Source organism: Geotrypetes seraphini, chromosome 1, assembly GCF_902459505.1.
Source record: "Geotrypetes seraphini chromosome 1, aGeoSer1.1, whole genome shotgun sequence".
Lineage (NCBI taxonomy): Eukaryota > Metazoa > Chordata > Amphibia > Gymnophiona > Dermophiidae > Geotrypetes > Geotrypetes seraphini.
In genome coordinates this window covers 274,520,581-274,536,529 of record NC_047084.1, presented here as the reverse complement: position 1 = coordinate 274,536,529, position 15,949 = coordinate 274,520,581, and the positions used below count along the sequence as shown (strand labels likewise).

The 15,949-nt window shown below is 43.8% G+C and overlaps 1 protein-coding gene across 3 annotated transcripts in view; it reads left to right on the top strand.

The window, feature by feature from the left end:
* IMMT (inner membrane mitochondrial protein) overlaps window positions 1-15,949 on the top strand; it is a 304,792-nt gene that overhangs the window by 266,115 nt on the left and 22,728 nt on the right. For all 3 annotated transcript variants that reach the window (XM_033951925.1, XM_033951916.1, XM_033951934.1), the window contains one exon: window positions 9,747-9,876. In XM_033951925.1, the coding sequence (XP_033807816.1) occupies window positions 9,747-9,876 (130 nt within the window). The remainder of the gene's footprint in view (window positions 1-9,746; window positions 9,877-15,949) is intronic.

Below are 15,949 nucleotides of genomic sequence, written 5' to 3'. Positions count from 1 at the left end.
CCCTGGCCGACCCCCACGACACCCCCACCCGCCTTCCCCGTACTTTGTGTAGTTGGGCCAGAAGGGAGCCCAAACCCTCCTGGCCACGGCGACCCCCTAACCCCACCCCGCACTACATTACGGGCAGGAGGGATCCCAGGCCCTCCTGCCCTCGACGCAAACCCCCCTCCCTCCAACGACCCCCCCCCCCCCCCCCAAGAACCTCCGACCGACCCGCGACCCCCCTGGCCGACCCCCCCACCCCCCTTCCCCGTACCTTTGGAAGTTGGCCGGACAGACGGGAGCCAAACCCGCCTGTCCGGCAGGCAGCCAACGAAGGAATGAGGCCGGATTGGCCCATCCGTCCTAAAGCTCCGCCTACTGGTGGGGCCTAAGGCGCGTGGGCCAATCAGAATAGGCCCTGGAGCCTTAGGTCCCACCTGGGGGCGCGGCCTGAGGCACATGGGCCAAACCCGACCATGTGTCTCAGGCCGCGCCCCCAGGTGGGACCTAAGGCTCCAGGGCCTATTCTGATTGGCCCACGCGCCTTAGGCCCCACCAGTAGGCGGAGCTTTAGGACGGATGGGCCAATCCGGCCTCATTCCTTCGTTGGCTGCCTGCCGGACAGGCGGGTTTGGCTCCCGTCTGTCCGGCCAACTTCCAAAGTTACGGGGAAGGGGGGTGGGGGGGTCGGCCAGGGGGGTCGCGGGTCGGTCGGAGGTTCTTGGGGGGGGGGCGGTCGTTGGAGGGAGGGGGGTTTGCGTCGAGGGCAGGAGGGCCTGGGATCCCTCCTGCCCGTAATGTAGTGCGGGGTGGGGTTAGGGGGTCGCCGTGGCCAGGAGGGTTTGGGCTCCCTTCTGGCCCAACTACACAAAGTACGGGGAAGGCGGGTGGGGGTGTCGTGGGGGTCGGCCAGGGGGGTCGCGGGTCGGCTGGGGGACGGGCGGAGGTTCTTGGGGGGGGGCGGTCGTTGGGGGGAGGGGGTTTGCGTCGAGGGCAGGAGGGCCTGGGATCCCTCCTGCCCGTAATGTAGTGCGGGGTGGGGTTAGGGGGTCGCCGTGGCCAGGAGGATTTGGGCTCCCTCCTGGCCCAATATTGTCGGGGAGTCGGCGGTCCTTCGGGGTGGGGGTGCGAGTGGTCCTGCCGAGGGGGGAGAAGAATCGGACGTCGAGGGGGGGCATCAGGCTTTCAGAATGGGGACAGGACTTCAAGGGGGGACAGGCAGATCTTCAAGGGGGACAGGCAGACCTTCAAGGGGGACAGGACTTCAAGGGGGGACAGGCAGACCTTCAAGGGGGGACAGGACTTCAAGGGGGACAGGCACGGAGAGGCGGGGCAGTGCACCGAAAGTCAGGGCGGGTGAACGGTGAGTCGGGGCAACCAGAGGAGAGTCGGGGCAGTGCACCGAAAGTCAGGGTGAGTCGGGGCAACCAGAGGAGAGTCGGGGCAGTGCACCGAAAGTCAGGGTGAGTCGGGGCAACCAGATGAGAGTCGGGGAGGGCGAAAGGAGAGTCGGGGTGGCCAGAGGAGAGTCGGGGAGAGCGAAAGGAGAGTCGGGGTGGCCAGAGGAGAGTCGGGCAGCATGCGCGTTATATGCCTGAGCGCGGTATAGAAAAGTTTTTGTACATATCATCGTGATTTCTGCGCGCTATACCCCTGTGCGCGTTTTACAATGGTGCGCGTTATATCCGCGAAAATACGGTAATGAGCACAACTGTGCATTCTCACCTTGTGTTATCACATGGGACATCCTCCAGTCTTTACATAAGAACATAAGAGTTGGGGAAGGAAGTGATGTCATGAAAGGAGATGGCTGCCTGAAGACGGCGCTCTGTTAGGGTGTATAGAAGGTCAGGATGTAGTTGGGCTCCTGTAGTGGTGTGATGCCTACCCACAAATGACTAGAGAAATTTCAGTATGGCTTTGAACCCGGGGACCACAAAAAAGCAGAGTTGTCTGCAGTCATGTGTGCTAAGAAGAATATGGCAGTGGAGACCTTAGACTCGGATGAAGACGAATCTCGGCGAATAGATGAGGACTCTTAAGAGATTTCAAAAAAGGGCAAGGCTGATTTATTTCAGGATTTAAAAAAAGAAATGCAGTTTGGCAAGATGTGCAAGTAGCTTTGGTGGGCCTTCACACAGAATTAAATGAGTTGGGATCCTGTGTTGGGCAAAATGAGGAAAATGGGAATACACTGACTGCAGACCTGGCGACTGTTAAGGCAGACCTTAAGAGAGATTCAAGTTCCCTTCAGAAGCTGAGAGATCAACTAGAAGACATAGAAAATAGGTCACGCTGGGCAGTCTAAGATTTAAAGGGGTCCTGAGGTGGAGGCATATAAAGATTGCATGGCAGTGGTACAGGAAATTTGCAGATATCTGTTAAAAGATGATCTGGCCTGGGGCCAGTGTGATTTCAAGTTAGATAGAGCTCATTGAGGATCGGGACAAGAGACAGGGTTCCCTGAGATATTATGGTACACTTTGCTGATTTTACCAAGGAAAAAATTTTGCACAATGCTAGACAGCAAAAAAAAATCATCTGGAAGGATCTTAATGTAATGGTGTTTCAGGATTTAGCTTGGTCAACACTACAGAAAAGGTTGTTCCATGACGTCACATTATTTTTGCTTAGTGGTAGTTATAAATATTGGTGGACGTTTCCCTGTGCACAGTAGATTACAGAAGCTTTATTGGGAAGGCTTTTTAGTGCTCTGTTAGTTTGTTTTTATGAAAATGTGTGTTGAGACTATATTGCTATGTTTTGTAGATATTTCAGTTGTGTATGTTATATTGTTATCCACTTAGTTTGTAATCAGGGAAGACATTTTTAAAATAAAGAAAGTCAAGGAGGGTCCGAACTGCAGCAGAGGCGTGGACTGCTCAGAAACAGCATCCCTTCTATGCAAGAGCCCAGATCGAAACCTGTCTCTATGGAACCTTGGAGAGATTTGGCTTGACAAACAGTAATGGGTACCCATAAAAAAGCTCCTAAATCAGCCAGCTGAACAGTCATATGATTCATTTTTACAGCTTTATTTGGAAATATTGGACCTAGTATCTAGAAAACTTAGAGGGTTTGCTGGCTTCTTGAATATAGACTGGAATAATATTGTTTGTGTGTATGGTGAGTGTGTGACTGGTTTTGAATAGTGTGGAAGGTTCGTTTGGCGCGTAACTTGAAGAGTGGTGAGTGATATTAAGATATTTTGCTTTCATGACTTGATGTTGTGTCCTATTTAGAGAACTGATCTATGGAGAAAGTGATCAGCGTATTAAGTGAAGGGAAGGGGGGGGGGAAGGAATATGAGTTGGAGGGGACAGGAGGGAGGAGGAAGAGGTACTAGTTCATCAGGATCTCAGAGTACAAAAACTATGAATAAGCTGCAGGCCCATTCAAGTGGGAAATTTATTGTAATAGGATCTTGAAATGTTAATGGCCTCAACAACATGGGGAAGAGAAGTAAGGTATTTAGGGAATTGGGGAGACTTAAGTGGGACATGAAGGGAGATATGATAGAAGTTTACAAAATCCCAAGTAGTGTAGAATAGGCACAAATGGGTTGATTTTTATTTTTTTTTACTCCGTCAAAAATTACAAAAGATTAGGGGACACTCGAAGTTACAGGGAGATAATTTTAAAACAAATAGGAGGAAATATTTTTTCACTCAGAGAATAGTTAAGTTCTGGTACGCATTGCCAGAGGATGTGGTAAGAGCAGTTAATGTAGCTGGTTTTCAAAAAAGATTTGGACAAGTTCCTGGAGGAGAAGTCCGTAGTCTGCTGTTGAGACAGACATGAGGAAAAATGGGAAAAATGTCGAGTACCTGAATATAGAAAATTGAATTAATGGATGGATGAATGAATAGATAGAGGAAGCCACTGCTTGCCCTGGATTGTTATAATAGAATGTTGCTAATTTTGGGGGTTTTGCCAGGTACTTGTGACCTTGATTGACCATCATGAAGATGGGCTACTGGGCTAGATGGAACATTGGTCTAACCCAGTAAGGCTGTTATATTTTTTATGTGGTTTTCTTACAGGAAACTCACCTTCGTAATAGGGATATACATCTGTTGCATCAAAAAGATTTTGGGACTGTTGTAACCTATCGGGACTCTACAAATACTAAGTCTATGGGGGGAGGTGGCGATTATCCTCCGTAAAAGTTTTGTAATGGACATACAGGGACAATATAAGGACCAGCAGGTAGATGTCTGGCTGTGAAAGGGTTATATCATAGGCAGATGGTTACACTTGTTAATGTGGATGCTCCGAATGCAGGTAAGGCCAGATTTTTTGCAGTTCTCCAACAAACACTGGGAACATTTATACAGGGAGAACTTATAATTGGAGGGGATTTTAATATCGCTACAGATCCCCAATTGAATCATTCAAGAGGATCTGGGAATTACAGTAGGCAATCTAGGAGGGCCTTGCAATCCTGGATGTGGTCTATGGAGACTATGGATAGCTGGAGACTGCTTTACAGTATGCAGAAGCATTGCACTTTTTATTCCCATGCTAATGACTCCTGTACAAGAATTGATATGATCTGGGTGCATCCTAATATGTAGGGTAAAGTACAAGATGCAGGCATAGAAGGGACCTAATTTTAGACCATGGACCTGTTTAGTTATCCATATCTGAATTGGGGAAAAGGTGGTATCTAAATTAATTGTTTGTTATTGAGGGAACCACATGTTTGCAAGGAGGTTTGCTACAGTATTGCCCAATTTCTGGAACAGAACAGTAATGGGGAGGTTAGTGATTCTATCCTTTGTTATATGCTTAAGATAATGATTTGAGGTATACTCACTAAAGAAGCAGCGCGATAGCTATTTCTTGAAGTTGAAGGGAAACCTCTTAATATTGGAAAAGCAGCATATGAGGTCCCATAACTCACAAATTTTTCAAGAGTTGTAGCAGATGCATGCGTAACAGAGTGAGCTTCAGATGGAAAACATTGAATTCTAGTGTTGGAAGCTAAAACAGAAATTATTTGAATTCAGTAACAAAGTCAGGGTGCAAGTTAGCTTGTTTTTTGCAGGGCCATCACAATGCATGTCATATTCAGAAAATTAAGGGGCAGGGGGATAAATTGTTCCATACAGATGAGGAGATTGTAAATTGTTTTATGGAATTTTATAAGGACCTCTATACACCCGAAGTTGAGGTATTAACTTCTGATATTGATCAGTATTTATCTGACACAGCTCTACCTGTGAAGTAATCTGTGGGACCATTGGATGATTAAGGAGTGCTCAAGGAGATTAAGGTCATAGTGGAAGGTCATAGTGGAGAGACTGACTGAATTATTTGCTTTGGTCTTTACAGAAGAAGATGTAAGAGATCTACTTGACAATTTCAATAATCACAGCTCTTATACCAAAATAAATAATATATGAATAATACTCTTATTAAAATGTGAAGTGCTCAGACCTTATAACCAGTGTTTTTAGTGTTATCACCAAAACGAGGTTAACAAGGGGACCATCATTGCCTTCACTGTCCCCTGACCACCTGCATTATATAAACAAACTCTCAACGTGATTTGTTCAAAATGAATAATGTACTTATCTTTGCCAGGTGGTAGTTGATAATGTTAGACCTCGTTCAGACAAACGTAAACCAAGTAATGTGACTTTAAAAATTTTTCTCTCTATATGTGCGTTTCAATCTATAGTCTATAGTATATTCTATAGTCTATAGTATAATCTATAGTAGATTCATCGATACTTTGTTTATATAATTCTTATATAATATTTATCACGATAAGATTACGAGTAATCTTCAAGACACTAATTTAGATCTTTTAACATTAGTTGACATAATAAAGAAGTTCATTGTTTTTATTGATTTTCTCTAGCATCAATGTCCCTCCCTGACGAAGAGATGAAACCTGGGTCGGGGGGACAGGGACTATAGATTGAAACGCACATATAGAGAGAAAAATTTTTAAAGTCACATTACTTGGTTTACGTTTGTCTGAACGAGGTCTAACATTATCAACTACCACCTGGCAAAGATAAGTACATTATTCATTTTGAACAAATCACGTTGAGAGTTTGTTTATATAATGCAGGTGGTCAGGGGACAGTGAAGGCAATGATGGTCCCCTTGTTAACCTCGTTTTGGTGATAACACTAAAAACACCGGTTATAAGGTCTGAGCACATCACATTTTAATAAGAGTATTATTCATATATTATTTATTTTGGAATAAGAGCTGTGATTATTGAAATTGCCATAGATTATCATCACAGAGTTTAATTATTGATTCCTCCAGAGATAAGAGATCTACTTGAACCATTAATGGTTTTCAAGGAGGGTGATGCGGAGGAACTGAAAAAAATCTTGGTGAAGCTGGAAGACATACTGAGATAAATTGACACATTAGAGTGATAAATCACCTGGACTAGATGTTATACATCACAGAGTACTGAAAGAACTCAAATATGAAATTGCTGATCTGCTGTTAGTGATCTGTAACCTATCACTAAAATTGTCTGTTGTACCTGAAGATTAGAGGGTGGCCAGTGTTTTTTGTTTGGTTGTTTTTTTTTGTTTTTTTTTAAAAGGTTCCAGGGGAGATCCTGGAAATTATAGAGCAGTAAGCCTGATTTTAATGCTGGGCAAAATAGTGGAAACAATAATAAAAAAATTAAATTGTGGAATACGTAGATAAACATGATTTAATGGGACACAGTCAGCATAGGTTCAACCAAGGGAGATTTTGCCTTACCAATTTGCTTGACTTCTTTGAAGTTGTGAATAAACATGGATACAGGTGGGCTGATTGATGTATCCAAATTTCACATTCCTTCTATAACTCAAGAATGACTTAATGCTATAAATTACCTCTTCCTTCTCCACTTTAAGTTCGGAGGAAATTGCTCTTTGAACCCACTTTCGAGTTTCAAGACCCCAAAATTTGGAATTGCCTCTCAACCTGCTTATGTCAGACGACCTCCTATTTTCAATTTAGGAAGGTGTTAAAAAACACTTCTGTTTTCATTATAGTCTTGCTATGATTCATAATGTCTATGTTGCCAACCTTATTAATCTTATGTAAGCCGCAGTGATTCCCAGTTGACATTTGCGGGGTATAAGAAACAATATAGTATGGTAGTATATCTAGATTTTCAGAAAGGTTTTGACAAAGTTCCTCATGAGAATTGACGTCGGGTCAGCCCGGTTCTTCTTCGTCCTCTTTACGGCGACGGGAAGCAGGGAGAGCTCGGAACTTGGTGGCGGTGGCTTGGGGGTCTGTTCCCTGATGGTGGCGGCAGTGGCTTGGAGGGCAGGGAGAAAGAAAGACAAAGAAAGAAAGGGGGGGCAGGGAGACAGAAAGAAAGAAAGGGGGTAGGGAGACACAAAGAAAGGGGGCATGGAGAGAGAAAGAAAGCAAGAAAGGGGGCATGGAGATAGAAAGACAGCAAGAAAGGGGGCATGGAGACAGAAAGAAAGACGGAAAGCTGACAGGATTGACGGTCAGTGTAGAGGAGGTGTGTAGGCAGATTGATAGGCTTAAGAGCAATAAATCCCCAGGACCGGATGGCATCCATCCGAGGGTCATCAAGGAACTGAAAGGGACCATAGCTGAACTGCTTCAACTAATAGCCAATCTGTTGATCAAATCGGGAAAGATTCCGGAAGATTGGAAGGTGGCGAATGTTATGCCGATCTTCAAGAAAGGTTCGAGGGGAGATCGTGAAACTACAGACCGGTGAGTCTGACCTCGGTACTGGGAAAGATGGTAGAGAAACTGATAAAGGACCGTATCATTGATCACCTTGATGGACACGGGCTGATGAGGATCAGTCAGCACGGTTTTAACAAAGGCAGATTGTGTTTGACGAACTTGCTGCACTTCTTTGAGGGAGTAAACAGACAGATAGACAAGGGCGACCCAGTTGACATTGTATATCTGGATTTTCAGAAGGCGTTTGACAAGGTTCCACATGAACGACTATTTCGGAAAATTGCGAGCCATGGAATCGAGGGTGAAATACTCACATGGATTAAAAACTGGCTGGAGCATAGGAAATAGAGAGTGGGGGTAAATGGACAATACTCAGACTGGAAAAGCATCACCAGTGGGGTGCCGCAGGGCTCGGTGCTTGGACCTGTGCTCTTCAACATTTTTATAAATGATCTGGACATTGGTACGACGAGTGAGGTGATTTAAATTTGCGGACAATACGAAGTTATTCAGAGTATTGAAGACACAAGGAGATTGCGAAGCTCTACATTGTGACATATTCAGGCTCGAGGAATGGGCATCAACATGGCAGATGAATACAGGATGTCTGGGGTGGTACTTGGAGAGACCTCCCAGGAAAGAGACTTGGAAGTTATGAAGCCGTGCATGTAATGTGCGGTGGCGAAAAGGGCAAACAGAATGTTAGGAATGATAAAGAAGAACAGATCGGAGAAGGTTATCATGCCGCTGTACCGGGCCATGGTGCGCCCTCACCTAGAGTACTGCGTCCAGCACTGGTCGCTGTACATGAAGGGCATGGTACTACTCGAAAGAATCTAGAGAAGAGCGACTAAGATGGTTAAGGGGCTGGAGGAGTTGCCGTACAGTGAAAGATTAGAGAAACTGAGCCTTTTCTTCCTCGAACAGAGGAGATTGAGAGGGGACATGATTGAAACATTCAAGGTACTGAAGTGAATAGACTTAGTAGATAAGGACAGGTTGTTCACCCTCTCCAAGGTAGGGAGAACGAGAGGGTACTTTCTAAAATTGAAAGGTGATAGATTCCATATGAACATAAGGAAGTTCTTCACCCAGAGTGTGGTGGAAAACTGGAAAGCTGTCATAGTGGAAAACACCCTCCAGGGATTCAAGACCAAAGTTGGACAAGTTCCTGCTAAACTGGAACATACACAGGTGAGGCTGGACTCATTTAGAGCCCTGGTCTTTGATCTGGAGGCCGCCACATGATGGACTGCTGGGCATGATGGACCACTGGTCTGACCCAACAGCGGCAATTTTTATGTTGTTAAGGGGGCATGGAGAGAGAAAGAAAGGGGGCATGGAGAGAGAGAGAAAGAAAGAAAGGGGGGCAGGGAGACAGAATGAAAGAAAGGGGGGCAGGGAGACAGAAAGAAAAAGTTGGGGGAGGGAATGAGGTCAGGAGGAGATGAAACATACCGGAGGCTGAAAGAAGGGAAGAAATATTGGATGCACAGTCAGAAGAAGAAAGTGCAACCAGAGACTCAAGAAATCACCAGACGACAAAGGTAGGAAAAATGATTTTATTTTCAATTTAGTGATTAAATGTGTCTGTTTTGAGAATTTATATCTACTGTCTATATTTTGCACTATGGCCCCTTTTACTAAACCGCAATAGCGGTTTTTAGTGCAGGGAGCCTAAGAGCATCGAGAGCAGCGCAGGGCATTCAGCGGTATCCACCAATCCCCATGGGTGCCGGATAACTGAGATTCTAATGTAAAAGAAAAAAAGGATCTGTTGTAGATTAGTGTTTGAATTAAACTTCCGGTCTTGCCCCTTTTCTGTTCTCTGCAGTAAATATAAGTCCCCAACCTCTCTGTCCCCATCCTGCCCCCTCCAAAATTAGTCCTATCAGACCACACATTTTGTGCTTTACTCCTTTATCCTACATTGAGAGCCACTGATGTAGGTAAAAAGGAGAAATTGTACCCCACCAAGTATAAACTATTTTCATTGTGTTTATTGATTTGTCAAAATTAATTACCAGTCTTACTAGAAATTATTCTTTTAATATTCACAGCAATTGTCTGAGAAATTATCTGAGCAAGAAATGCAATTTCGACGTTTGTCCCAAGAACAACTTGACAACTTTACATTGGATATAAACACAGCCTATGCTCGACTGAAAGGAATTGAACAAGCTGTTGAGGGTAAGCTGAAAATTACAAAGCATAGAATGGACCTCAGATTCAAAATGTGGTTTGCCTTTTCTTGCTAGAGTTTATGGTGAGAGGAAAAATTAATTAACAGTATTAATGTTCTATTTAATTTGTTAAATATATTATTAGCTAGTGGTGTGACTTTGAAAAATACAATGCTTAATTCAATTTAGGAAAATGTTTTGTTCCTTTGAGAGCATTTTTTGTGGGTGGGGAGGGAGTTGTTTTAATGAAAACTATGGGATCCTTTTACTAAGCATCATTAAGCGCCTAACTCAACTAAAAATAGAATACAAGAGGATGTGCTCAGATGTCCTGTGGTAACTTCAAAATGTGCTCTTACTAAACCATATGCTAAAAATTTTTCTTTTTGAGGCAGTATATTATTGTCAAGGATCTCTTTTACACCCTAATTGAAATTGCTACACCTCATAGCTTTGGTACTTTTTGGTCTGATTTCAGCAGATAACTATTCTGTCTGATGCTGTACAAGCTATTATAGCTGCTTCCAGAAAACCTTCCACTCAGCAATGTTACCAGCAGAAGTGGAAATGTTTCAATACGTGGTATACTCTCCAACACCAGGATGCTCCATCTTCCTCTCTATTGTCAGTATTGGATTATCTCCATCTTTCCAATTCTGGATTGAAAACTACTTCGATCAGAAGTCACCTCAGTGCTATTAGTGCTTTCCACGTAACTGTCAACAATAAATCTCTGGAAGACTTAAGAGTCTTTCGCTGTTACCATTTGGCTTCCTGAAGAAATTTTGAAACGTGGCACGTCGAGGCCAAAGAACTATACACAAAAGATAAGTGCTTTTTCAATAATACAATCTTTATAAAAAAGTGTGTTAAGGTGGAAGTTTTGCAATGATTGGGTGGTGAGGTTTTTTGGAGACTTTCTGTCCTCTTTTTCCTCCATGTGTCTGAGCACAATCTATCCACTGATTAAAGTATAAGGAATATGGAGTTTCAAGAAGACTTTTAAGAAGTTACAGCAATTACACTAGCGTGTTTTTTGTTTATTTTCTTGAATTTTTTCATGCTGTTATGATTTTTGAAGTTATTTTCCTCATGTGTAGTTTTGACTTAGTCAACAATAAATCTCTGGCTTCTTATCCTCTTGCTTGCAGGTTTATTGAAGGGTCTATGCAATTCCAAACCTCTACTGAATTCCAAACCTCTACTCAAGCTGCCTCCAGTTGTCTGGGATCTTAATGTAGTCCTAGCCACTCTGATGAAACCACCATTTGAGCCAATGGCTTCTACTCATCCCAAGTTTCTCTCTTGGAAAGTGGTTTTCTTGATTTCTCTTATCTCTGCTCGTCAAGTGAATGAACTCCAAGCCTTGGTTTCAGACCCACCGTTCGTAGTATTCCATCATGACAAGGTGGTTGTTCGCACTCATCCTAAATTCCTCCCAAAAGTGGTCATGGAATTTTATTTCAATCAATTCATTGTGCTGCCTGCTCTTTTCCAAAGCCCATGCTCATCCTGGAAAAAAAAACTCTTCCCACTTTGGACTGTAAATGTGCCTTGGCTTACTACATACAACGAACTAAGCCACACAGGACATCACTTCAACAGATTGGGCAAGCCTGTACCCAAAAGAACTATTTTCACATGGCTAGCGGTTTATATTTCCTTCTGCTATGCTCAGGCTGGGCACCAGCTTGAGGGTCATGTTACAGCACACAAGGTCCAAGCTATGGTACCATCAGTAGCTTTTTTATGTTCCACTCCCATTGATGAAATTTGCAAAGCAGCTACTTGGTCCTCAATTCACACATTCACATCTCACTACTGCCCTATTCCAGATGAGATGGTCGTTTTGACCAAGCAGTATTACAGAATTTATTTTCTTCTTATTGGCCAACTCTCCCTTTATATTCAGCTAGGGCAGGGATAATAATAATAATAATTTATTGTTTATATACCGCCAAAGCAGTTTGAGGCGGTTTACAATAAAGAAGAGCTGGACATTCAGCGAAAAGAACAATGAAGTCTTTGAGTACATGAATATTTGTACAGAGTAAGGTTACATTGTAAGGGCGGGTTTACAATAAGAAGTAAGTCGAGGCAGTTTACAATAAGAAGGACTGGTCATACAGCGTGGGATAATCAGTGAAGATTTTAGGAATCCTTGGTCACAAATCGGTTGAACAGGTTGGTTTTAACTAGTTTTCTGAAGTTGAGGTAGGATGAGGAGTGCTTGATGATGCTGCTTAGCCAATCGTTCTGCAGACTTGCTTGGAAGGCAATCGTTCTGTCAAGGAATCTTTTGTAACGGCAGGTTTTTATTGTAGGGTGGCTAAACATTCGTATTCTGCGTGTAGGCCTGGTGGAGCTGTCTAGTTTAAAGCGGGAGAGGGGCCAAACCAAGAATGGATTTGAAAACGGGGAGAGGGACCTTGGGGTGATAGTGTCCGAAGATCTAAACGCGAAAAAACAGTGTGACAAGGCAGTGGCTGCTGCCAGAAGGATGCTGGGCTGTATAAAGAGAGGCGTAGTCAGTAGAAGGAAGAAGGTGTTGATGCCCCTGTACAGGTCATTGGTGAGGCCCCACTTGGAGTATTGTGTTCAGTTTTGGAGACCGTATCTGGCGAAAGACGTAAGAAGACTTGAGGCGGTCCAGAGGAGGGCGACGAAAATGATAGGAGGCTTGCGCCAGAAGACGTATGAGGAGAGACTGGAAGCCCTGAATATGTATACCCTAGAGGAAAGGAGAGACAGGGGAGATATGATTCAGATGTTCAAATACTTGAAGGGTATTAACGTAGAACAAAATATTTTCCAGAGAAAGGAAAATGGTAAAACCAGAGGACATAATTTGAGGTTGAGGGGTGGTAGATTCAGGGGCAATGTTAGGAAATTCTACTTTACGGAGAGGGTAGTGGATGCCTGGAATGCGCTCCCGAGAGAGGTGGTGGAGAGTAAAACTGTGACTGAGTTCAAAGAAGCGTGGGATGAACACAGAAGATTTAGAATCAGAAAATAATATTAAATATTGAACTAGGCCAGTTACTGGGCGGACTTGCACGGTCTGTGTCGGTGTATGGCCGTTTGGTGAAGGATGGGCAGGGGAGGGCTTCAATGGCTGGGAGGGTGTAGATGGGCTGGAGTAAGTCTTAACAGAGATTTTGGCAGTTGGAACCCAAGCACAGTACCGGGTAACGCTTTGGATTCTTGCCCAGAAATAGCTAAGAAGAAAAATAAAAATAAAAAAATTTTTTTAAATTGAATCAGGTTGGGCAGACTGGATGGACCATTCGGGTCTTTATCTGCCGTCATCTACTATGTTACTATGAAACAGAGGCAGGCGAATTTGAACAATACTCTTGCCTCCAGGGGCAACCAGTGGAGTTTTTGGTAGTAGGGGATTATGTGATCCCATTTCTTTAAGCCGAAAATCAATCGCACAGCTGAGTTTTATATGATTCGGAGTCTTGGAATGGTTTTCTTGAGAGACCCCAGGTAAATGATATTGCAGTAGTCGAGTAGGTTTAAAATGAAGGATAGCACCAGTAAGCGGAATGATGTTTTGTCGAAGTAATTTCTGATGGTTCTTAGTTTCCATAGCGTCGAGAAGCCTTTTTTGATCAGTAGCTCTGAGTGCATATCTAGAGTGAGAAAGCAGTCCAGTGTCACTCCCAGGATTTTTATGGTATCGACAATGGGGAAGTTCTGTCCATTCAGGGTTATTGTAGTATCTTTGATTTTGTCATTTGGGCTTGCCAGGAAGAATTTGTTTTTTTCAGGGTTGAGTTTCAGTTTGAACTCTGTCATCCATGTTTCGATTTGTTTTAGAGTTAGTGCTAGATGATTCTTCGTCTCAGGAGTTAGGCTTGTTAGGGGCAAGACTATGATGTCATCAGCGTAAATGTAAAATTTGATTTTTAATTTTTCCAGTAGATTTGCCAATGGGGCTAGGTAAATGTTGAACAGAGTGGGGGATGGGGGGAGCCCTGTGGGACTCCGCATGGGTTTACCCAGCTGGAGGATTGGATATTGTCGCTATAGACTCAGTACGATCATTTGGTCAAGAAGCCTTGGAACCATCTTAGTACATTGCCTGAGAGAACAATTGTCTCCAAGCAGTCAATTAGGATGGTGTGATCAACTAAGTCAAAGGCGCTGCTTAGGTCAAGTTGAAGGATTAGTGCACTGGAACCTTGGCTGAGTAGGTTCAGGAGGGAATCCAGTAATGAAGCAATAACCATTTCCGTGCTGAACCCAGATCGAAAGCCTGATTGGTTGTCATGAAGTATGTTGAATTTGTCCAGGTGTGTTACTAAATCCTGGTTTACCAAGCCTTCCATCAGCTTTACAAAAAAAAGGGAATGTTTGCGATGGGTCTGTAGTTAGATGTCGCTTGATAGATTCCTTGGAATTTTTTTACAATCAGTGAGATCAGTATGTGACCTAACTCCTCGGGAAATGTACCTGACAGTAATAGGGAGGAAAGCCAATCGTATAACGTGGCTTTGAAGGTGACTGGAGCAGCTTTCATGACGTTTGGTGGGCACCTGTCTAATCTGCAGTATGAATCGACATATTTTGAGAAGAATTTGCTGAAGTGATTCCAGGTAGGGTTTTCAGGATTTCCCCAATGAATATGCATTGAAAGCAGTGCATGCACATAGATCTCATGCATATTCATTGGGGAAATCCTGAAAACACAACTGGATTGCGGCCCTCGAGGAGGGACTTTGAGACCCCTGAGCTAGGGAATCCCACATGTGAGAATATGCTGCCTTCTTGTCCTAGGAAAGGGTTAGGCAATTCCAGTCCTCGAGAATCACAGGCAGACCAGGTTTTCAGGATATCCACAATGAATATGTATGAGATGGATTTGCACGCAGTGCTTCCTTGAGATGCTCTCAAGGATCGGACTTGCCTACCTCTGTCCTAGGATAAAGCACATTTATTTACTGTAACAGGTGTTAAACGGGGACAACAGGCAGATATTCTCACATACCACCCTCCTCCCCTGGTTGGCTTCTTAGCTTACTTAAGGAACTGTGAGCCTACATCGGGCGGGAAGGCACTCGCCCATGTTTTGTACGGGCAGTCGCAAAGTTTCTTAAAACGTAAAGTGTGTCATAGGCACCTTCAAAGCAAGGGGCTCTGAGCTACCTGTGACAGGAATTTTGCTCCTGTGGGCCACTATGAGCCATACAGGGATTTTTGGGAGACTAGAGAGACAACACTGGACAACCAGAGACTTTGCCTGAATTGATAATGACAAAATTTATTCATGTGAAAAAGAAACCAAAATTATCCAGCTTTGTTACAAACATAAGCAGTTCATGAATCCAGTGAAAACAGGCAAAAACAAAACTCATAAGTGTCACAATGCTCCACAATATGTCCTTCAGCAGGCACAGCATACAAATAAAACTCTTTAGGCAGTCTTTCAGAATTAGTCCATGTGCTCTCCTGCACCACTTCAACTTCTAGCACTTAAGCCTAAATGCAAACACTATGATCACTCCTTTCCAAGTAGGCATGAGCTTATCACAGTTGTGGCTTCTAGTACCAATACAACTTACTTAGCATTGGACTCTGCTCGGTACCAATCCATCCCTGCACTGTGTTATTTGCCTACATAGAGACTTGGTACTGATAAGTCTAACTCAGTACTATTGCTGCTCCTGTATCTTCATTCTTACCGATCGGTACCGGCGCATTCATTGTCTCACTCAGTACTGCAGAATATCATCCTGTCTTTGACTTGATGAACCGCAATGGTCACAGTCTTGCTGGTTGAATCCAGTCTTCAAAGCCTCCAGCTCCAGAGTCTATGCCACTGCACCACCAGGATGTGATGGCTGGACCATAGATAAGTTTGGATGCCGTTTGGCTGGACCATGGATAAGTTTGGATGCCGTTTTGTCAGACCTATGTTGGCTAACATAGTTCTCTATTTCAATTACACTTTCCTTTTATCTTAGACAGCTTATACAGTTTTGAGCAGTATACAGTGGTACCTTGGATTACGAGCATAATCCGTTCCTGGAGCATGCTCGTAATCCAAAATGCTCGTTTATCAAAGCGAGTTT